Below are 23,677 nucleotides of genomic sequence, written 5' to 3' on the forward strand. Positions count from 1 at the left end.
TTAACCCTAAAGACTGACATTTGGCAAATTTAACCTTGCCTTGGTAATTCTGGGATCCACCAACATGTGTGTCAAGTTTGTTACAAATTACAAGTCAAAATTTAAAATTTTAAGCTTTGACCCCAATGACTGTAATTTCTGTTGAAATGAATCCCTTAAAAGCAATTAATGGGGTGATCTTCAACCACAAAGCAAGTCTGGTGGAAATTGGTCAGAGAACTTGGGAGGTTATACTATGACGTTTAACAAGAAACAATGGGAAAAAAAAATGTATGGATTAATAAGATACATCCCTACAATTATCACCCTAGTACTAGCCCTTTTGTCATTTGCTGTCAGGAAATAGAAAATAAATTCATGGCATTTACTAGGGGAACTCCGACCACTACCTTTGCACCCCCCCAGGACTAAACCAAACAAACTTTTTTAGGTTCCTTAGATGACCCCAAACACAATAAGGATGTTCCCAAAAATAAAAACTGGCCTCAAGCCAGTTATTCAACATGATTCCAAGATGGCCACCAAAATAGGTTTTTTTCACTAAAACACCAATGATTTCTGTCATTATTAAGTCTATTGTTTGTTCCACTTTTTATTTTTGGGAACATCCTGATTGTGCTTTGGGATCATCTAAGGAACCTAAAACAGTTGTTTGATTTAGTCCTGGGAGGGACCATTAAACCATTAGACCATTAAATGGGCACTTACAGGTATTTCTTATCACTGTTATGCTGATGATATGGGATGGTTCTTCAGTTGAGAGCTCAGGTCTGTTATGTCACAAGGGGATTGTTGGTGTATAATTTTGCTTTCAAGTCCTCCTGGTTATTATAACTCCCTCCTCACCTGTTTGAACCAAATTTGCTTGAATCATTTAGAAGTTGTCCAAAATGCTGCTGCTAAACTCATGACCAGGTCCTCTAAGAGATCACATAACTGTTACACCAATTTTAATTGGTATAACAACTCAGATGATCACCTACAGAGCTTTTCATGGTCAGGGTCCTACTTACATTAAACATTTGCTGCAGCCTCATGGTATTTTCAGTCCTCTAACCAGGGTTGTTTTTTTCTGTATTATCAGCTCTTTAATTTGGGATTTTTGTGCATTTTTGTACTTTTTATTATTGAAATGTATTAATTTATTATTGGAGATTTTTTTCTGTGCTTCAAATGCTGGGAAAACCCTAATCAACTCCTGAGAGGAATATCGGTGTACAGAAAGAAGGATTGAGGAGTTAGGATACAGACAAGGTTTGGTCTTTATAAAGCCACACACTGCTGAAACTCGGACATGAAATTGTGCTCACCTCACCTCAGCCTCGTGCAAGCTTTAGATCTATGTGAGAGCAGCATTTACTGTCACAGGGTGTCACAGGGTCCTGTGACCAGGGGGAAGTGGTGGCCTAAAGGTTAGAGAAGTCAAACAGTCAAAGGTTCAAATCTCTAATCACACAGATAAATCATGAAAGCTTGAGGCCTCCGTATCAGACAGAAAAACATTGTACAAAAGCAGTCCATTTTATAAGAAACAGGAAGTACAGGATCAAACAATCCAATACAGGAAGTGAGTCAATGGTCCTTTCCAAAGAAGAGTTTTCCTTTCATTTTAAGTTAAGATTCAAACTAAAGCTACCTTGATAGATAATATCTCTTACAGGCCCTGAGCTACATGGGGCCAGTGTTGATCCTACGATACTGTAGTGTGTCCCTGACGAGATGGGACTCATGTCCTTTGCGGATTACTTCCCCAGTTAAGGCTGGTACCCATTTACAGCTGGGTGGACTGACATGATGAAGATGAAGTGTCTTGTCCAAGGACATAGACAGGTAGCCTGAAGTACACACCTAGAATCGAACCCCAGTCTGTACATTGATCATCTATAACACTGTGACCACGAACAGGTGGAGTGAATAACATTGATTATCTCGTTACAGTTGCATCCATTATTTGGTGGAATATATTAGGGATCAAGTTAATATTTTGTCTTCAAAGTTGCTGTAATGGAAGCGGGAAAAATGGGGACAGGTAAAGATTTGAGTGACTTGACAAGAGCCAAACTGTGATGGTTCAATGATCGAGCAAGACTGCAGCTCTTGTAGGATACTCCCGGTCTGTGTTAGTCAGCACATACAAAAAGTAGGCCAAGGAAGTAAAACCAGTGAATTGGCAACAAGGATGACCAACGCTAATTGATATGCATGGTGAGTGACAGCTGGCCTGTGTGGTCTGTTCCAACAAAAGAGCTACTGTAGCTCACATTTGTAACATTTTGTCCTCAAAGTTGAGGCGATGTAATTTAAAACATTTTCAGGTTTTTAAGAAATGGCTGTTGCTTTGCAAGAGGTCCTACTTGTAATACTTGTAGATGTAGCATGATTGAAGACCCCAGAACAGAGAACAACACAGGTGGGTAAAGGTTAGTCTTTATTTACAAGTATTCATCAATAGGCAATAGAAGACCCGCCCACAGAAACCCAGAGCACTTGAGGATGTTGACAAATGAGGAATTTAGCTAATTGGACGGAAGCTCTGACTACACACTGAAAGCAGTTCATGTGACGAAAGTGTCTCTGTGTGAATGAGTAGAGAAGCACTCGTGAACAGGAAGTAAAGTCACAGAAATATACTACGTACAAGGACCACCGGAGGAAGTGGTCAAAACATGAACTGTGACACTGCTAACTGCACCCTGTCTCCACCTCAGTCCATGGAGACATAAAACAACATTTGTCCCCTGTATTTAACCCATCCGAATTATAGTTAGACGCAATCTTACCATCACTAGGAACAGTGAGCAGCCACAGTCCAGCAACCGTGGAGTAACTCCAGATATAGAGACAGTGCCTTGGTCAAGGGCAGAGAAGGAGTAGACCTTCATGTACATGTCATGATAGTGGAGGGAACCTGGAGATGATATTTAAATGAACCACATTGCGTGTGTAATCTGTTGTGAAAGTAGTGTTTTAGAACATTGTGAGCAATCTGGAAAGTATTAAACATGTTAAAATAATTGTGACTGAATACATCATCATCATCCACAAAATGTGAATAATCTGATGTACTTTGTGCATACAAGGGATAATATGCATCTTTTACTCCACTTTTGCAGATTGCTTTGCTTTTTATTACATTACTACATCTTGAAATGAATCATTTCTGCTTGAATGTGGATTTGACAACTCAGTTATTTTGATGCCAGGCTACAGTTTAAGATCAAATTAATATACAATGCAGATTGTTTTCTGTTTTGGGGTAAGTAGTGACTGATTTTTGAGCACAGCGGTCTGCTGTGACTGTGCACGGAGGAGAGGATGGTGGAGTAAAACTCCATGTGCATACAGCTCCCTGATCTGTATACTCCCTCATCTCTCCAGCAAAGTATGGATATCATACACATGTATGATATCTATACGGCAAAAGTAGATAATGGTGGACATGCAGGTACAGCATGTAGTTGCAAGGGCCTACTGTAAGTGGAAGCAAGAAGGTTGTGGATCACTACCTGCCTGGTATTTTCTGTTTGGAGTTTCCATCTTCTCTCCATGTTCCCTCCGGATGCTCTGGCTTCCTCCCTCTTTCAAACATAGGTTACGTATGTCCATTGGAAACTTTAAAAATTGACCGTGAATGTGATTGTGTTTGTCACTACTCATCACTAATTGAAGAAAATAAGAACAACCCCAGGTTTCTTTTCAGCACTGTAGCCAGGCTGACAAAGAGTCAGAGCTCTATTGAGCCGAGTATTCCTTTAACGTTAACTAGTAATGACTTCATGACTTTCTTTGCTAATAAAATTTTAACTATTAGAGAAAAAATTACTCATAACCATCCCAAAGACGTATCGTTATCTTTGGCTGCTTTCAGTGATGCCGGTATTTGGTTAGACTCTTTCTCTCCGATTGTTCTGTCTGAGTTATTTTCATTAGTTACTTCATCCAAACCATCAACATGTCTATTAGACCCCATTCCTACCAGGCTGCTCAAGGAAGCCCTACCATTATTTAATGCTTCGATCTTAAATATGATCAATCTATGTTTATTAGTTGGCTATGTTCCACAGGCTTTTAAGGTGGCAGTAATTAAACCATTACTTAAAAAGCAATCACTTGACCCAGCTATCTTAGCTAATTATAGGCCAATCTCCAACCTTCCTTTTCTCTCAAAAATTCTTGAAAGGGTAGTTGTAAAACAGCTAACTGATCATCTGCAGAGGAATGGTCTATTTGAAGAGTTTCAGTCAGGTTTTAGAATTCATCATAGTACAGAAACAGCATTAGTGAAGGTTACAATGATCTTCTTATGGCCTCAGACAGTGGACTCATCTCTGTGCTTGTTCTGTTAGACCTCAGTGCTGCTTTTGATACTGTTGACCATAAAAGTTTATTACAGAGATTAGAGCATGCCATAGGTATTAAAGGCACTGCGCTGCGGTGGTTTGAATCATATTTATCTAATAGATTACAATTTGTTCATGTAATGGGGAATCTTCTTCACAGACTAAGGTTAATTATGGAGTTCCACAAGGTTCTGTGCTAGGAACAATTTTATTCACTTTATACATGTTTCCCTTAGGCAGTATTATTAGAAAGCATTGCTTAAATTTTCATTGTTACGCAGATGATACCCAACTTTATCTATCCATGAAGCCAGAGGACACACACCAATTAGTTAAACTGCAGGATTGTCTTACAGACATAAAGACATGGATGACCTCTAATTTCCTGCTTTTAAACTCAGATAAAACTGAAGTTATTGTACTTGGCCCCACAAATCTTAGAAACATGGTGTCTAACCAGATCCTTACTCTGGATGGCATTACCCTGACCTCTAGTAATACTGTGAGAAATCTTGGAGTCATTTTTGATCAGGATATGTCATTCAATGCGCATATTAAACAAATATGTAGGACTGCTTTTTTGCATTTACGCAATATCTCTAAAATTAGAAAGGTCTTGCCTCAGAGTGATGCTGAACTAATTCATGCATTTATTTCCTCTAGGCTGGACTATTGTAATTCATTATTATCAGGTTCTCCTAAAAGTTCCCTGAAAAGCCTTCAGTTAATTCAAAATGCTGCAGCTAGAGTACTAACGGGGACTAGAAGGAGAGAGCATATCTCACCCATATTGGCCTCTCTTCATTGGCTTCCTGTTAATTCTAGAATAGAATTTAAAATTCTTCTTCTTACTTATAAGGTTTTTAATAATCAGGTCCCATCTTATCTTAGGGACCTCATAGTACCATATCACCCCAATAGAGCGCTTCGCTCTCAGACTGCAGGCTTACTTGTAGTTCCTAGGGTATGTAAGAGTAGAATGGGAGGCAGAGCCTTCAGCTTTCAGGCTCCTCTCCTGTGGAACCAGCTCCCAATTCAGATCAGGGAGACAGACACCCTCTCTACTTTTAAGATTAGGCTTAAAACTTTCCTTTTTGCTAAAGCTTATAGTTAGGGCTGGATCAGGTGACCCTGAACCATCCCTTAGTTATGCTGCTTTAGACTTAGACTGCTGGGGGGTTCCCATGATGCACTGAGTGTTTCTTTCTCTTTTTGTTCTGTATGCACCACTCTGCATTTAATCATTAGTGATTGATCTCTGCTCCCCTCCACAGCATGTCTTTTTCCTGGTTCTCTCCCTCAGCCCCAACCAGTCCCAGCAGAAGACTGCCCCTCTGTGAGCCTGGTTCTGCTGGAGGTTTCTTCCTGTTAAAAGTGAGTTTTTCCTTTCCACTGTCGCCAAGTGCTTGCTCACAGGGGGTCGTTTTGACCGTTGGGGTTTTTACGTAATTATTGTATGGCCTTGCCTTACAATATAAAACGCCTTGGGGCAACTGTTTGTTGTGATTTGGCGCTATATAAATAAAATTGATTGATTGATTTGCTAATTTGGGTGTCTGTTAGGAGTTTATTGGACCTGTATTGAGGAGTGGGCCAAACTCCCTGCTACAGTGTGTGAAAACTTGGTCAAGAACTACAGGAAATGTCTGACCTCTGTAACTGCAAACAAAGGTTTCTGGACCAAATGTTTTGGGCCTCTTCACACATAGTGTGAATATGTACATCTCAGGGCAACTCCCATTGGAGTTGGAAAATGTGCGGGTTCAGGGGTCCTTGAGGACCGGAGTGAGAACCCCTGCAAATGTACCCAGGTATCACGACACAGAATAGGGGTTGGATTTTGACACCCAAAATGCAGGTATAGTGAATGAAAAAATGAATATACTAGGGATGATTGAGAAGTTTTGAGCCTGACCCAGAAAAAGTATGGCGTGGTTCTCTATCTTCTACAATCTGAGAAATCCCCATTTTTCAAGAATGTGTGAAATTTTGACTCGGTGGGTGCAATGATGAGAAATATTGGTTTCTCAGAATGCAAAAGATGGAGAACAATGCCCTAGTTTTTCTGGATCAGGCTCAGAATGTCTCAGTCACCCCTTGTGCATATGCATAAATACAGCATTTTAAGGTATTAATTAATGGTCATTTTAGTTAAATAAACTATTTTATTAACCAGTGTTCTTAATGCGTGTGCAGACACACACACACAAAATGTTAAGTGAAAAAAAAAAAGAATAAATACATAAAGGCCCAACGTGTCCATTTATTCACTATATGGATGTGTCTAACTCCTCTGTGCATGGGGTGCTTTTTGGTTCATTTGGTTATTTGGGTCTTTTCTTGCAGAATACCACAGAGCAGCACACCTTCTGACTGTGTACTTCTACTTTTTGCTTTTGGACCAGTTTGAATTAAACTGCTCTCTGGTTTACTTTGGAGTGGTTTGGTTAAGTTGGTTTTATTTACTCGTAGGTTGAGTTGTGGTTTTTCCCTCTTTAGCTTGGATGTGTGAGGTTGACACTGGAGAAGCAGGCTTGATTTGCCTCCGTGAGCCTGTGCGGCGTGCACCATCATGCACAGTGGGCCACTTTATCGGTATTATTGAGGCTGATGCAAGACTGAAACCAGGGCTGCAATGGTGCACCCGGCGCTCCAGTGCTGCTTACATACGCAGATACTTTGATACCAAGACACAAACAGGCTCATCGACTGTGTTTTCTGCAGTCTGTTTTTAAAGCGGCACTCATCAAAGGCAAATCAGCCCTCGTAGGAAGTGCTGCTGGATTTTAATGTGGCGGTTTGTGAGTAAAAATTTAAAAGCCCAAGATGGCATGATGTAAGAGAAATACCAGGCTGGCAAGTACAACCATCAATGCAAAAACAAATTTAAAAAGAAAAAATATATTTATTTTAATTTATTTTAATTTATTTAATATATATTTTAAACATTAGGACAGCTTCAGATTTTGACTATGTGCAGGTGACATGATGGTGTTATTTCCACTTCCTTAAAACACAGAGTAGACATTAATCAGCTTCTTTATTTTAATATTTATTCCCTTTGACTTCATTTCTGATGTCAAATACATTAAAGAGATTATTTTTCCTTTTTTTTTTTTACTGTTTACACTTAAACTTGATTGTTGCTTTTTGTTAAACCGTTGGATGAGTGCGTTTTCCAGGTCCGTTCCAGAGTTTTACCGCCTCCTCAGCCTTTTCTACATTCACATAAGGAAGCTGTAAATTTTTTTGCAAATAGTGGGCTTGAGAACGATTTCATTCTGATTGTACTGCAGGCAAATACTCAGACATGGGAAGGGATTAGATGAGGTCACAATCCTGACAAGCTGTCACATAATATAATATAATATAATATAATATAATATAATATACTCTTGAAATATTTGTGACTGGTCACATTATTGCTGTCATCCAAACAATAGAAGTGCTATTTAAAAAAATAAAACAAAATCGACTCACTGTTCCACTCACGCACCCACTCAGTTTCATTTTTTGAGCATGTTTTTGTTTTTTTGAGATATTGAGAATGTGAAGACTCACATCTTTAATTTTTGGTCACAGCACAAAATCAGCTGATGAATCAATGTCTGGTTGCAGAACGGAGCTGCAATTATTAACTGGCTGATCATTATCAGCTGTTCTATGCTGCGATGTGACACTGAAATTTCCCCATTGAGGGATGAATAAAGGCTTTTCTTATCTTATTAATCAGCTATTTCATTAAGTGAGAGCTATTTTGCCAACTGTTGAATTATTATTATTATTATTATTATTTTAATATCTAGATTCTTTGATTTCAGCTTCTTAAATGTGAATATTTTCTAGATTATTTTTCGAAGTGCTTCCCTCCTCTCCGACAGTAAACTGAGCATCTCTTTGTGCTGTGGATAAAACAAGGCATTTGATTGAATATCTTATCAAGAAAATCGATTGATCAACTATGAAAATGGTCATTAGTTGCAGATCTGTTGCAGAACATCAGGTTGTGCACCAGGAAAAACTCACGTGTTGTTAATTTGTTCGGTAATAGTACCCGTAAAGCATGAATATGTTAAGGGAAAAGGCAGATAGTCAGGACATTAATCAATATCATCAATAAGGATACGGTCACTTTATTATGACTAGGATTTCCTGATAAACAGCACAATTCATTGTGTGGTGGAAATCTGACCTTTGACACGAGTGACCTTGTCCTTGACCTGAATGATTGGGCTTTGCCTGACCTTCCCGGAACAATTCCGGTATATAACTCATTTATATAACGGCATTTGATTGGTGCTTTGTATGTCACATGACATGGATTATTCGTCCCATTTGTGTTGCATTGTGTTTAGAGTGCAAATTTGGTTCCATACGTTTGGTACCATTGCACTCTGCAAACCCCGCCCACTACTGCAGGCAGCGTTTAGCAAAACGTGCAGTTTGTTTGGCTGTCTGACAATGATTTGGAGGAGCTAATTGACGTTGCTAATTCTCCAAACACACACACACACATGCACACATGCGTGCGCACACAAAGTCAGTGTAGTGATGCACCAAAATGTAAGTCCCTTTTCTGTTTATAAATGAATAAAATATCAAATGACAATGATCTATTTTAGCTGTTATATAAAACAAATAATGAATGTTTTTACGTTCTTTCAAGGAAACGAATATTTAATTCGGTGAAAGCTGGAACAAACCATTCAACTCGGCTTCACCTTGTTGAATGGTTTGTTCCAGCTTTCACATCATGAAATATTTGTACCATTGAACTCATAAACATTCATTATTTGTATAATGTGTGCTGTGTTTGGTCCAAATTGGATAGAAAATGAAATTCCTTGACCTTTGCCAAATTAAGCCCTTAAGGGCAACTCTGAGGACTCTCATCCATATGCCACATTTGGTGGAAATCAGCCAAAAAGAGAAGCCCAACAAGCAGACGGATATGACCTTGACTTTGATTGACCCTTCACAAAGTTGACCTCCTATGTGTTTCAACTTTGGTTTAAATTATAATGAAATTCAAAATTTTGACCTTTGACTACAAACACTTTGACCTTTAGTAATTGATAGTAATTGACCTTTTGGTAAATTTGACCTCACATGGGAAACTGAAGAACACACCTGCTCGAGGTTTGGAGGAAACCAGCCAAGGGACCTAGAGGAGTAGGTCGGGGTGCAAACAGATACACTTTACAGAAACGATCATATGATGTTTTTGGGGCAACTGTGCAGACGCGTGAAGCTCTGCTCCAAACTGAGACTATGTGGCAGTGCGGCGATCCCAAACAAGAAATGTTAAATACCACAGGCAGAACTCGATTACACCCCTCTGAACTTGGGTTTCGACGTATACAGTCTATGGTTTAGACGTGTGTAGATCCCAGTGAGTGGAGGAAGAGAGGAGACGGGGAGCGTCTGTGACCACAGCATCCTGAATACGTCTCCACTTGGGCCCAAAACAGCAGACACCTGGCAGCCGGAACTGTTTGAGTGTGGAGAGTGAGAGTGAGCGAGAAAACATATGTTCACCTGGTTCCTCCCGTCACACGACAGCAGTGGTTCAGTGGAGACAGCTGCCTGTCACAGCAAAAAAAAAAAAAAAAATACTGAAAGCATGGTGAAAAGTGAAACCACATATAAGATAAGGAGGATTTTATTTTTTATCAGCAGTATAAATGTGTTTAATTACAACCCCAAGACAGAAAAAAATGGGACAATAAACATTTCCAAGTCACTGAATATGTCTCGGACGTCATTTACATCAATCATCAGTGTTACCACAGTTACTTTGAAGAAGTAATCCGATTACTGATTAGTCCTTGAAAAAGTTCAGTTATTACTTTACTGATTACTGAGTTTTATAAGCACCTAAGTTAGATTACTAGTTATTTTATTAGTTACATTCAGCAGCTGCCAACAGCTTGTCGGCAGCTGCTGAATGTAACAAAAGTAACTAAAGTAACTGTGGCAAAACTGTCAATCATTAAATACACATAGTGTGGTACAGTGTGGTAAATCTGTGTCAAGTAGGCAATTCTCAAAAACAGAGTAACCCTGTGAAGGAGATGAGTGAGGGAAGCCACCAAAACACTCAGACAACTATTGGGGAGTTAAAAGTTATGGTCCTGGTGTTGTGTCCTGTATCCTATTTGTAGTTATTATTCCTCACACCCACCAGGAAGAAAGCAAATGAAATGAGACAACAGAATATCAAAGTAAAACAGGAAGTTAACGCAAAATGACAAAAGAGAGAAAATGCTACCTAAATAAACTGAACAGTGAAGAAAAAAAAAAATCAGTAATATGTCCAAAGGAATAATAACACCTAAAACTTGACACAGGACACAACACCAGGATTGCTGTCTGGGTGTTTTGGTGGCTAATGATTAATGTAAATGAAGTCCAAGACTTAGAAATGTTCATGTAGCCATCCCCTGACTTGTCTCAAGAAAACTAGCTGTAAAAGTGATGATTTAATCCTTATATTTAGAATAAATTGCTGCTGTACATTTTCTTTCTTTTTTTTTTTTTAAATATGTTGCAGGTGTGAAATGCAGGAATGATGTATACCACACAAAACATGACAAATCATGTGTTCATACAGTCATATGGTTTTTATTATAATTATTATTTTGCATTTTTCATACGGTATTAACCTTTTCTGATTTGGGGGTTGTAATTTGGTGCAGAGGTGGGTTTGGAGAACTTTTTAAAATTATTATAAACTCTTTCCCATTGTTTTCCATGTTATGTATGGATTGGTGAAACAGCGCCCCCACAGGCACAGGAGGTATGTGCTCGCTGAGCACACTTGCTGTTTTATTCACGAAACAAACTCTCGCTTTAACAAATTCACTTTTCATCTGTTGTATTCGTCATCATCTTGCGTTGTTGCGTGTTGATTTATTTATACACGAACCCGTCGGTGGGAATCACTGCAGCTGAAGCTATGAATGTGGAAACAAAGTGCACGGCGAGGAAAATCTCATCTGTTTTTAGCTCCAGTGAAAACGAAAATGGATGTCGCTGTGTGACCTTTCACCTTCAAACCTTGCAGGACTTAAAGTCTTACTTCTGTCTTTCTGCGCAGAGGAATCCACCCTGCTGGCTCGCTGCCGTGACTCATAACCACGTGGGTGCATGAGCGTGCGTGTGTAAGTATCAGAGCGTGTTTGTGTGTGTGAGAGTAGGGCTGTGAAATGCACCGCACTTTTTTTGTGCTGCTGAAGTGCACAAAACACGTGCCCACAGGATTAAGCTGACAAAAAGGCCAAAGACAGCCTCAGACACAGACTCACTCACATCAGAGACGTCATTTCAGACAAATGTCTTCATTTTACACAGAGAAGCAGAACAGAGCCGGGCGGTGGGGGGCAACAAAGGTCGCGGTGGCACGTGGTCAACTCTTTGACCCGATGCCCCTGGTGCACCTTGTTCCAGATGGCGTGAGTAAAGTGACCCGACGGGGGCGTTGGGGAAGTTGTTCTGCTGGAGAATTGGCAGAATCTGAACATTTTCATCGGATCCCATTTTTGTTTCAATTTCTGAAATGAACTGAACCGCTGTTCTTTTAAAGTCTTCAGTCAACAAACACCTGCCATCTGATCTTCAACATTTTTTCCTAAATTCTAAAATGTTCTCAATAAAATAAAAAAAAACTTAAGTTAAATAAAACTTTCTAACTTTATTAATATAGCCTAACAATATTGTTATCAGATGAAATATTCCTTTGCCAATCAGATAACTGATAAATCTGTAGAGCTCACGCCACATGGCTAAGCCAGTACCGCCACAAAAAAAGTCTGTGTGTGTGTGTGGGGGGGGGGGAGATCAAACTGTTTATTGCACGTGATATTTCACTCACCTCCATGACTAACACTTACCTTTAACCCTCGCGCTCATCTCCGGAATCCACAGTGTGAAGAGGACTTAAGTCTACAACTTCTCTGGATGGAATTCTGCTCCAACACAGGTTACTTCTCCAGCCAAGGCCGGGACCCATTTACAGCTGGTTGCACTGAAACGATGTAGACTAAGGGCTTGATTTAGTAACAGTCTAGATAACGAGTGCTAAATTGCGTAGACAATCTGAAATTTTGTGCATTGGGTTGGAGAAAGTTTTGTGGGTAATTTCTTAGGACTAAGAGCGCAACTGATAGCATGTGAGAACGTGACATCAACAGCAGTGTGTAAAGTAGGACTTTGTAAGTGCAAAATTAAATTAAGTCCATCACTTGCAGGTATGCACCTTGCACTTTGATACCTACGAACTCTGCCGCATAACTGAGCATGTTCACGCACTGGCAATAAAGAGCAACAACAAAAATCTCCAATTTCAGGCATTTAATTATTGTTCCATCCACAGTATTTAATTAACCAATGAATAATTATGCTGGAATGCGCAAACTTGTCTGTTGGCACTACGTCGATAGAACGCCACAATTATTCACCTTACACCTTCCCCAGATAGGCATTGTTGCCTATTAGCTGAGAGCATCTTCTTCTCCACTCATTCCGGCTCTTCTTCCGATTTGTTCAATTTATGATTCTGTATTGTGTAAGAATTTCTTGGATATTATTGATATCGTCTTTTCCTCAGTCTGCCTGGTGGACGTTTGTGGAAAACAGTTATTCACTAGTTTAAATTCCGTTGATTTAACAATAATGAAATATCTGAAATAGGAGATTCGCTTTTGCTTGTTTGTTTTAATAGCCAACACACTGTGCGTCCAGTGCACACAGACGTGATGTTCCACACAGACTCTGACATGTGCCTCTGTATGTTTCACTGACACATCAGTGACAGTAATGATCAGGTGTGTCACTAAAATGTATGCTGTGCTCAACGCAGAACTATGGTCCACCTGTTACATACGGCAAGCTTTATTCTTACAGAAACAAGTATTAAGTAAATCATTAACTCTTTAAATATGTCCAACATAATGAACTTTTTTGTAAAATTCTGTGTACGAGGAGCCAGCAGTTTCTGTGCTGCTGGAACAGCAGTGTGCCGAGCACAGTAAGTTAACACCAAGGTTTCAAAAGCACAAAATACAGATGCCAGTAGCATGCTCTAAATTCACTTGATAAGTTGGGTTGCATGTGCTCCACACTTTTATGCACTCAGGTGGACAAACCCGAATTGCCTATTCATAAAGGAAACATGAACAATGCACCCTGTTTTATATATTTGACAGCCGTAATCCTCAGCAAGGCCCAGCGACAGACTGCCGTCCTGTCCAAGGTGTGCCGTAGCTCTGGTCCTATCCGTGCTGGGATAGGCTCCAGTTCCCCCGTGAGCCTTGATTGGAGTAAGCGGGTATAGAAAATTATTGAATCCTCATCAAGCTCTCTTAGCTCTGTGCACATTTTTGTTTTTTGTTTTTTTGTATGTGCTATATTGTTTGTACATGTAAATCAAGCCCTACATATTTTGTCCGAGGACACGAACAGGCTGCATGAGCAGGATTCAAACTCAAGTCTACATCTTAGCACATCAGCTCCTTATCCACTGAGCTACCTGTCATGATGAGATGGGTCTTGACTCAGTTTTCCTTTCGAGCTGTTTGATAAAACATGAAAAGCGTTCATTATTTTTTTCCCCCTTTTCTGGGTTTAGTCGGTTCTTCACTTCCACTTTTTATTCTGTTAACAATTATAGACTTTCTTCTGTGTTTATCTGATTAGCAGGATGACAATGTCCAACTACTAAAGTTCCTCTTCAGAAAAAAAGGTTCCTCTCCAATGTCTCTGACCCCAGTGTTATGATTGGACACACCACCAACCAATATGGGCAAGGTGTATTACTTTATTTTGTATTTTTGTGATGTATTTACAGTTTGTTGACCAAGTGTTCAGTGCACGTGCCCCCAAAGCAGATAGTTCCCCATTCAGGACCACCTGTGCCCATTCTCCTTATCACAAGGAGTTGAGTCTTAAGGGACATCTGATGTATGACTTGTGCTGAATCAACGTGTGGCTCCACTGTGGTGATCCAATGTTAAAATGGAGAAACTGAAAGAGCTTCTTTATTTATCTTAATTCATTATTCCCTGGAAAATGTTAATTTACATGCAGGCATATAGGAGTAATTAACACAATTACAATCCGAATTCCAATGAAGTTGGGACGTTGTGTAAAATGTAAATAAAAACAGAATACGATTTGCAAATCCTCTTCAACCTATATTCAATTGAATACACCACAAAGACAAGATATCTAATGTTCAAACTGATAGACTTTTTTGTTTTTGTGCAAATATTTGCTCATTTTGAAATGGATGTCTGCAACACGTTTCAAAAAAGATGGGACAGTGGTATGTTTACCACTGTGTTACATCACCTTTCCTTCTAACAACACTCAAGCATTTTGGGAACTGAGGACACTAATTGTTGAAGCTTTGTAGGTGGAATTCTTTCCCATTCTTGCTTGATGTATGACTTCAGTTGTCCAACAGTCCGGGGTCTCTGTTGTTGTTTTTTTATTTTATGCTTCATAATGCACCACACATTTTCAATGGGCGACAGGTCTGGACTGCAGGCAGGCCACTCTAGTACCTGCACTCTTTTACTACGAAGCCACGCTGTTGTAACACATGCAGAATGTGGCTTGGCATTGTCTTACTGAAATAAGCAGGGACGTCCCTGAAAAAGACGTTGCTTGGATGGCAGCATGTGTTGCTCCAAAACCTGGATGTACCTTTCAGCATTGATGGTGCCATCACAGATGTGTAAGTTGCCTATGCCATGGGCACTAACACACCCCCATACCATCACAGATGCTGGCTTTTGAGCTTTGTGCTGGTAACAATCTGGATGGTCTTTTTTTTCCTCTTTTGTCCAGAGGACACAATGTCCATGATTTCCCAAAGCAATTTGAAATGTGGACTCATCAGACCACAGCACACTTTTCTACTTTGTGTCTGTCCATTTCAAATGAGCTCAGGCCCAGAGAAGGCGGCGGCGTTTCTGGATGTTGTTGATGTATGGCTTTCGCTTTGCATGATAGAGTTTTAACTTGCACTTGTAGATGTAGCGACAAACTGTGTTAACTGACAGTGGTTTTCTGAAGTATTCCTGAGCCCACGCAGTAAGATCCTTTACACAATAATGTCAGTTTTTAATGCAGTGCTGCCTGAGGGATCGAAGGTCACGGGCATCCAATGTTGGTTTTCGGCCTTGCCGCTTATGTGTCAAAAGTTCTCCAGATTCTCTGAATCTTCTGATTATATTATGGACTGTCGATGATGGAATCCCTAAATTCATTGCAATTGAACGTTGGGAAACATTGTTCTTAAACTTTTGGACTATTTTTTTCACGCAGTTGTTCACAAAGTGGTGATCCTCGCCTCATCTTTGCTTGTGAACAGCTGAGCCTTTTGGGGATGCTCCTTTTATATCCAATCATGACACACAATTAGTGTCCTCAGTTCCCAAACACTTATTGAGTGTTGTTAGAAGGAAAGGTGATGTAACACAGTGGTAAACATACCACTGTCCCAACTTTTTTGAAACATGTTGCAGGCATCCATTTCAAAATGAGCAAATATTTGCACAAAAACAATATAGTTTATCAGTTTGAACATTAAATATCTTGTCTTTGTGGTGTATTCAATTGAATATAGGTTGAAGAGGATTTGCAAATCATTATAATCTGATTCAAACGTCATTGGAATTGGGGTTGTATTTGGATGTAAGAGTGTTTGCTGGATCTCACATGATGCACTTGTGCAAGCACAGAAAAAAAAAATGTTTAAGAGAAGTTTGCAAAAATGTTCCTGAATGTGTCCCAGTGCGTAGTTTCCTTTCTGTGACACTAAAAATAATCCAGATGTAAAAATATAAGAAAGAAAAATCTGACTGAACAGCTCATTTTTTTGTTCACTTTGTAGTTGTTTTCTTTGAAAAAGAAAGTTTGATCACACATTCTTTTATTTATAAAGATGTAAAAGCTTTATTTACAATTGAAGCCCTGCACAAATAGTCATTATTACATCACTTTCAGTGTAAAATAAAGAAAAAAAGAAAATAAGAAAATTCTTCCTGCTACAATTGTACTGGGTCACTGAAGTAATTCGACAGACAAATCTGAAGTCATTCATTACACAAATTATTCTGTACAACATTTTCAGCAAAGCACACACACACTTGTGCATACACATACACACACACACACACACTCCAGAGCATCTCTGGTCCTCTCAAATTTGCAGTCATTTTTTTTTACCATTTCCAAAATATAAAAAAGTGAAAGTATAAATTTTCTTTTTCTATACACTTTTTTTGTTACACTCTAGAGTATTCGCAGTTTGTCCTGTGAGCACAAACACGCGTGTGCAGCGTGAAGTCGATAAAGCTGCTCCAACAGTGTCAAGTCAATACAACCCTGAATGTGACATAAGCGTCAAAAAGTTACTGTTTCTGTGCCGTTACGCCCACAAATCACAGAATCGACACTACACCAGGTTTCCATATCAGTTTCAAAAAGGCGCTAATTCGGCTTCCAGTTTCCTCCCCGCCGCACTCGCACCCCGGCTGTAATACAGTACTGTGAAATGAGGTCTTAGGTTTCAGATGGCACAATACCACAAATCACCTCGCAGTCAGAGACGCGCGCTGGATGCAGCGGCAGACCAGAAGCTAAACGGATAAATTTGGTATGATGCTTTATGTTTGCACTTCAAAGGAATCCAAATGAAAATGTTTATTTCATGCAGCTCCAAGAGATGGATTTCACGGTACCGTGTCAAAAACTCACGTGATCAAGGTGATATTTTCTGCAAGGAAAGTTTTATTTATTATTATTATTTAAAACAGTAACCAGGGGGGAACCATGTTGAGCTTCCTAAATGTGCCTCCATAACCTTTGTAAATGGCAGATTTGACCTGTATGCATGTACGACTGTTACCCTGTCACCAGAGGATTTCACTTTGCATTTGTTTGCTCTGTAAAGTTTAGTTTGTATACTGCTCCACCAGAATTCATCATCCCTGTGTTTATATTTTGCTGTGTGTGTGTGTGTGTTGTGGGGGTTGTGTATGTGTTGGGGTTGTGTATGTATGTGTCGGGGTTGTGTGTGTGTTGTGGGGGTTGTGTATGTGTCGGGTTGTGTGTGTGTTGTGGGGGTTGTGTATGTATGTGTCGGGGTTGTGTGTGTGTTGTGGGGGTTGTGTATGTGTTGGGGGGGTTGTGTATGTGTTGGGGTTGTGTATGTATGTGTCGGGGTTGTGTGTGTGTTGTGGGGGTTGTGTATGTGTTGGGGTTGTGTATGTATGTGTCGGGGTTGTGTGTGTGTTGTGGGGGTTGTGTATGTGTGGGGGTTGTGTATGTGTTGGGGTTGTGTATGTGTTGTGGGGGTTGTGTATGTGTTGTGGGGGTTGTGTATGTGTTGGGGTTGTGTATGTATGTGTCGGGGTTGTGTGTGTGTTGTGGGGGTTGTGTATGTGTTGGGGTTGTGTATGTATGTGTCGGGGTTGTGTGTGTGTTGTGGGGGTTGTGTATGTGTTGGGGTTGTGTATGTATGTGTCGGGGTTGTGTGTGTGTATGTGTCGGGGTTGTGTATGTGTTGGGGTTGTGTATGTATGTGTCGGGGTTGTGTGTGTGTTGTGGGGGTTGTGTATGTGTCGGGGTTGTGTATGTATGTGTCGGGGTTGCGTATGTATGTGTCGGGGTTGCGTGTGTTGTGGGGGTTGCGTGTGTTGTGGGGGTTGCGTGTATGTATGTGTCGGGGTTGCGTGTGTTGTGGGGGTTGCATGTGTTGTGGGGGTTGCATGTGTTGTGGGGGTTGCGTGTATGTATGTGTTGGGGTTGCGTGTGTGTTGTGGGGGTTGCGTGTGTGTTGTGGGGGTTGCGTGTGTGTTGTGGGGGTTGCGTGTATGTATGTGTTGGGGTTGCGTGTGTGTTGTGGGGGTTGCGTGTGTGTTGTGGGGGTTGCGTGTGTGTTGTGGGGGTTGCGTGTGTGTTGGGGTTGTGTTTGCATGCGCAAAGTGACATTTTTCAATGACCTCTGGAAAACATTGACATTAATCCATCAAACCAAATGAGGATGTGTGTGTGTTGTGGTGGTTTTGTCTGTGTGTTGTCTGTGATCAGATTCCGGTGACTCTTCATTCCCACATTGTTGATCTACTTTACATGAACTAAACCTGGGTGAAGCAGCCCCATTAGAAAGCACTCTGTACCTCTGCAGGATGGAGTGTTTTTGGTTTGTGTCCAGAAATGGTTCTCTGAGTGTTTAATGATCTGGCAGACGTGTGCAGACTTGGCAAAGACTGAATCACTCTGCTATTAAAGGGATAACGTGACCTTGTCAACAAACGGATGCCTGCCAGCAACAGTTGGCACACCGTGCAATATTTGTTACAGAGGATGAAAAATGGGCAGCTGGTATTGTTTTGTCAGGTACTGCAGCGCAAATCAAAATCTGTAAATCTGTGACATGAAATGAGACTAGAACACTGAAATGATTTACGCCTCGTGATTGAGTCTGTTGGCGGTTCAGCTCAGCACTCAATCGAACGTCATTTCATAAGAAGGAGACAATGATCCAAATAACAATAATTATACAATCAATTCTGCAGAGCTACAGACAACAGAGTCAGTTTGTTCCACTCCAAATAGTGTTAAATCAACTCCGTCACAGTATAAATGTGTGTTTTTACTCTGCACACTTTATTGTGTAGTTTCTTGTTTTTGATGGTAAAGTATAATTTGGTCCACTCGTGTAAATGCGCAGTTTTATTTGGTGAAAATGTAGGAATCCGTGCCCTGAGATAACCACAGGATGCCGATGCTACTCCATCTTTCTGGAGAATCCTTGGGTACCACTGGAATGTGCCACCCGGATGAGTGGTGCTACTTGCACTTTGAGGGAATGCCAGCTGTGACACTGTAGCTGTGAGTGCACTTCCCTGACCATGTGTCAGCTGTCTACTGGCATTGCCCCTCAGAACCGAGTGTGGTTCTTTGGGTCGGTGGATGTGGCAGCAGTGGATGCTTCCTGAACTGATGCAGTGAGCTGCAGTGGCAGATTCAAACCCGTGAACACTCTACGAGGCCTGCAGCCTGAATTACAGTACATAAGCATGAAGATTTGGAAGGCGAAGCAAGTTTACCGCTGCAGGTCTGGAACCCAGTAAAGAGATATTCGAGTGTTTTGAAAGAGTGGACAAATATGACTGAAGGTTGTGAAATAGCTGATCTTGCAGCTAAAATACCAACAGATTAATGAGAGGATAATCAACAGGAGTGACACAGTTAATGCAGCTGATATGAAGCACTGACAGTCAACAAGCTGCAAATTCAGTGGACTGCCTGATGTGATAGAAATGTAGCAGATCGACCTGATCCGATATGCACAGTGGTTCTGCCCGAGCTGGTGTGTGTGCAGCAGATCTGTGTGATCTGATGCACGTGAAGCAGATTTGTGCACACGATCGTTCTGTCTGTTATGGATCTGCATGATCTGATACTTGCGCAACAGATCTGTATGATCTGACACAAATATCTGATCCACCTCATCTGATGCATGTGCACCAGATCAGTTTGATCTAGTATATATATATATATATATAAAGAGCATCTGTCATCACTGAAACTGGCTCCAGTGGTTCCAGGAACACTCACTGGAGTTTTCAGCACTAGAGGAAGATTTAGGTTTCAGACAGCACTGGAAACAACTCACAATAGATCCAAACACTATAATCTGTCAGAGGAGATTCAGTTTCCAACTTTACACTTCAAAACTGCTTGTTGGTAACAATTACTCCTCCATATGCTGTGGAGTAAAAGTAAGTCCCTTCAGCTGCTCCCTTGTTTGCACTCGGTGTCACCACAGGAAATCCAAGGTGGATCTGCATGTTGAATTGGCACAGGTTTTACGCCGGATGCCCTTCCTGATGCAACTCCACATTACATGGAGAAATATGGCAGGGGTGGGATTTGGACCTGGAACCTTCTGCACTGAAACCAAGTGCATTAACCACTTGGCCACCACCCCAAAACATAATATTTTTTTTCTTTTTCAGGAATTTTCTTTTTTAGGGCTGGAAAAGCTGAAAAGATATGTAGAAATTAATGGAAAATTACATATATTTTTTTCACCACTGACTGCATGAGTGGAAGCTTGGTGCATTTGTTTAAAGAGTACCTTTGAAGGAAAAATAACAGCTTTCATGATTATACATTTGCATACTGATAACAGGCACTTCTGTAGCTAAAATATGACCTCAACATAAAACGGATATTTACACATTAACGTGGAAAAACAGTGTGAAGTTTCATTTGAACACAATTCTTTTCTTTTGAAACAGAATTTAAATTATTTTTTATCCTATGTAGAGTGCACACTATAGATACAGTCACAAATATTTCAGTGTGATTGATGCTTCTGTGATTGTTTAAAGGGGTCTTATTATGCATTTTTTCCCAGCAAGTCCAGATAGGTCACTAAGTGTCCTAAAAAAATAGATATTTAAAGATATTAAAGACTGTAGCAAAAATACCTCAGACGGGTATGCACTTAAAAAAAAACTCCTAGTTGTATTAAAGTATCTAGCCCTATGTTGAAAAATTAAGTTGGGAATGAATGAATATGAGTGAATGGGGCAACCTGAGGTTACAGTGCTAATAACCAATGAAGCAGTCATTGGTAGATTAATAGTTCACCTCATGAAATTTGGCTGACGAAATTTACCAGCAATTACAGCCAATTAAGAAGATTACAAATGTAATGGTATACCATAGTATGGAATTACCACGATTCTAAAAAAGTCGAAGAGTTGCCGTTTGGCAGTATGACCTCTTTTAGCAAACAGTGTCAAGCCACATAATTCAGTCAGAAAGCTTTGTGTCACTAAAACCTGTGAGTCATGTCTTAAGGGGTGTGAGTATTGCTCATTTAAAAACTGAAAGAAACAACTGCAGATTAGAAGAGGAAAGCCACTCATTCTGCAAAGTGTATTTTTGAAGAATGACTGATCATCACCCACAGGTGTTTGCTGAATTCAAGGAAATGTTATTTTGAAATTAACTACATCGAAAACTCAGTAGAGAGATTCTGTATTAGTGAAATAAATACAGTTGTATTATTAACAAGGCAGATGATATGGCTAGTTAAAGTTTTGCATTGTTACAAAGCACAGCAAGTGGATACTTGTCTGTGTCCTTGGACAAGACACTTCATATGAAATCATCCCAGTTCACCCATCTGTAAATGGGTACTGGTCTTGGCTTGGGAAATAACCCACATGTCCCATCCAAGGGTGGTCTTATTGTTGTGGAATTTTAAGTTATTTTACAGTTGTACTACAGCTGACTATATTGAAACCTATTTATTCCCTTTTCAGCAACATGTGAAAAACAAGATTACAAAAAGTTCATACAAAAAGTGAGTAGAGCACTCAGAGACATGATTGGTAACAAGATTTTCCTGAGGTTTTAAAAAGTGAACGTGTCAATTTTTTTTTAAGAAAAAACAAGCTTTCTGTGCCTGTGGCTTTAAATGGAAAGAATCTGCTGCTTCCCTTCTCTCATAATTTCTCTGCAGGAGTTTGTCACAAAACAAGTCAAATTCCAGTCTATTCCATAACATATGTCACGGAAGTGCGAAACGAGGCGTTTCATTGTTCAAGTTTGTTTACACCAGGAGAATTTCTACATCCATGGTCAAAAAAAACTGTAGGAATTTGGGAATGTTTATGATGAGCTTCCAACTGTAAGTAATCACAAAAGGCTGATAAAATGATTTTGCACAATATGACCCCTTTAAAGTGTATCCACAAACTATACTGTAAATCTGACTTAATGTAATGTGATGTTGTGAGACTTAATGCTGACATTTAAATGTGGAATATTAATCCCGAGTGGAAACCGAATTCATTGTGGAAATTTACAAAGTAGAATTGGATGAAGTCTCTAAATCTAAGTTAGCATGCAGTGAGAACTCACGGCAGGAAACCTGTTAAATGACATTTGTTGTAAAGTGGTTCTACAAATGTGGAGTCAAAATGCGAATATTTCTTCATTAGAAACCACGTTTGCTGCATGCTGATCATAAAAAATATGGAGTGTGAGACTTTTAAACTTAAACTGGAATCCTCGAGGGAAAAATAAAACTGGTTTCACGGGGCGGAAGCCAAAGCATTTAAAAATCCCGGGTCTCATAACCCAGAAATCTCATATAATATACATAAAAGAAAAACAGTGAAAAAGACAAATAAATGAAGGTGAAAATGTAAAGAAGGCACGATTGAATTTACAAAGTCGCCATCTTCCAGGGAGACACGTTCCGATGCCGTGAGTCCTCTTTGGTAGAATTAAAGGCTCAGAGTTCATGAAGGAAAAAAAACAGGTGCAAAAACAAATCTAGATATTTTAGACTTTAAAAAGGAGACTGTATTCATTATAATTATGTTATAAATCCAACAAATCCTTCTTGTTCAGGAAAATTCAGGAAGGAAGGTTGGGGGGAAATAAAGAGGTTTTCGTCCTTACATTTGAAAAGGAAGTTCAAGCTGTGATAGGTCCATCAGAGATATATTAATAAAGAGAAAATGCTACGTCTGCTGGGTTTTCTGAAGGCTACACCTGAGAGGGCTCCTGGTGGCTGTAGTACAGTCCGCGTACAATCAGAAGGAGCAGGAACCCCACGCAGAGCAGGACCACGGGCTCGTGGTGGATGGCCGGAAGTTGGTTGGGATGGATCATGGCATGTCTGTGTCTGCCCGCCAGCCTCTGTGGGAGCGAACGGAAAGAAGGGTTAAGAGTTTTCATTTTAGCCGCATGTGACATGTTTAGCCGCATGTTCTCCTTGAATTGCTGGCTGTCTGGGTGGTGTCCAAAAAGTGAGGTGGGCTTCATAGATAATTGGCAAAGCTTCTGGGGAAAACCTGGTCTTGTTAGGAGAGACGGCATCCATCCCACTTTGGATGGAGCAGCTCTCATTTCTAGAAATCTGGCCAATTTTCTTAAATCCTCCAAACCGTGACTATCCATGGTTGGGACCAGGAAGCAGAGTTGTAGTCTTACACACCTCTCTGCAGCTTCTCTCCCCCTGCCATCCCCTCATTACCCCATCCCCGTAGAGACGGTGCCTGCTCCCAGACCACCAATAACCAGCAAAAATCTATTTAAGCATAAAAATTCAAAAAGAAAAAATAATATAGCACCTTCAACTGCACCACAGACTAAAACAGTTAAATGTGGTCTATTAAACATTAGGTCTCTCTCTTCTAAGTCCCTGTTAGTAAATGATATAATAATTTATCAACATTGATTTATTCTGCCTAACAGAAACCTGGTTACAGCAGGATGAATATGTTAGTTTAAAT

At 40.1% G+C, this 23,677-nt stretch overlaps 1 protein-coding gene across 1 annotated transcript in view; it reads right to left on the bottom strand.

Moving 5' to 3' along the window:
* Window positions 1-20,382: 20,382 nt before the first annotated feature.
* The window catches only part of LOC117523840 (bcl-2-like protein 11), a 77,960-nt gene continuing 74,665 nt past the window's right edge, over window positions 20,383-23,677 (bottom strand). Inside the window, 1 exon segment of the mRNA XM_034185455.1 lies at window positions 20,383-23,081. Within this exon segment, the coding sequence (XP_034041346.1) occupies window positions 22,929-23,081 (153 nt within the window). The 3' untranslated portion in view covers window positions 20,383-22,928.

The sequence above is a fragment of the Thalassophryne amazonica genome, chromosome 13, assembly GCF_902500255.1.
Source record: "Thalassophryne amazonica chromosome 13, fThaAma1.1, whole genome shotgun sequence".
NCBI classification, from domain to species: Eukaryota; Metazoa; Chordata; class Actinopteri; order Batrachoidiformes; family Batrachoididae; genus Thalassophryne; species Thalassophryne amazonica.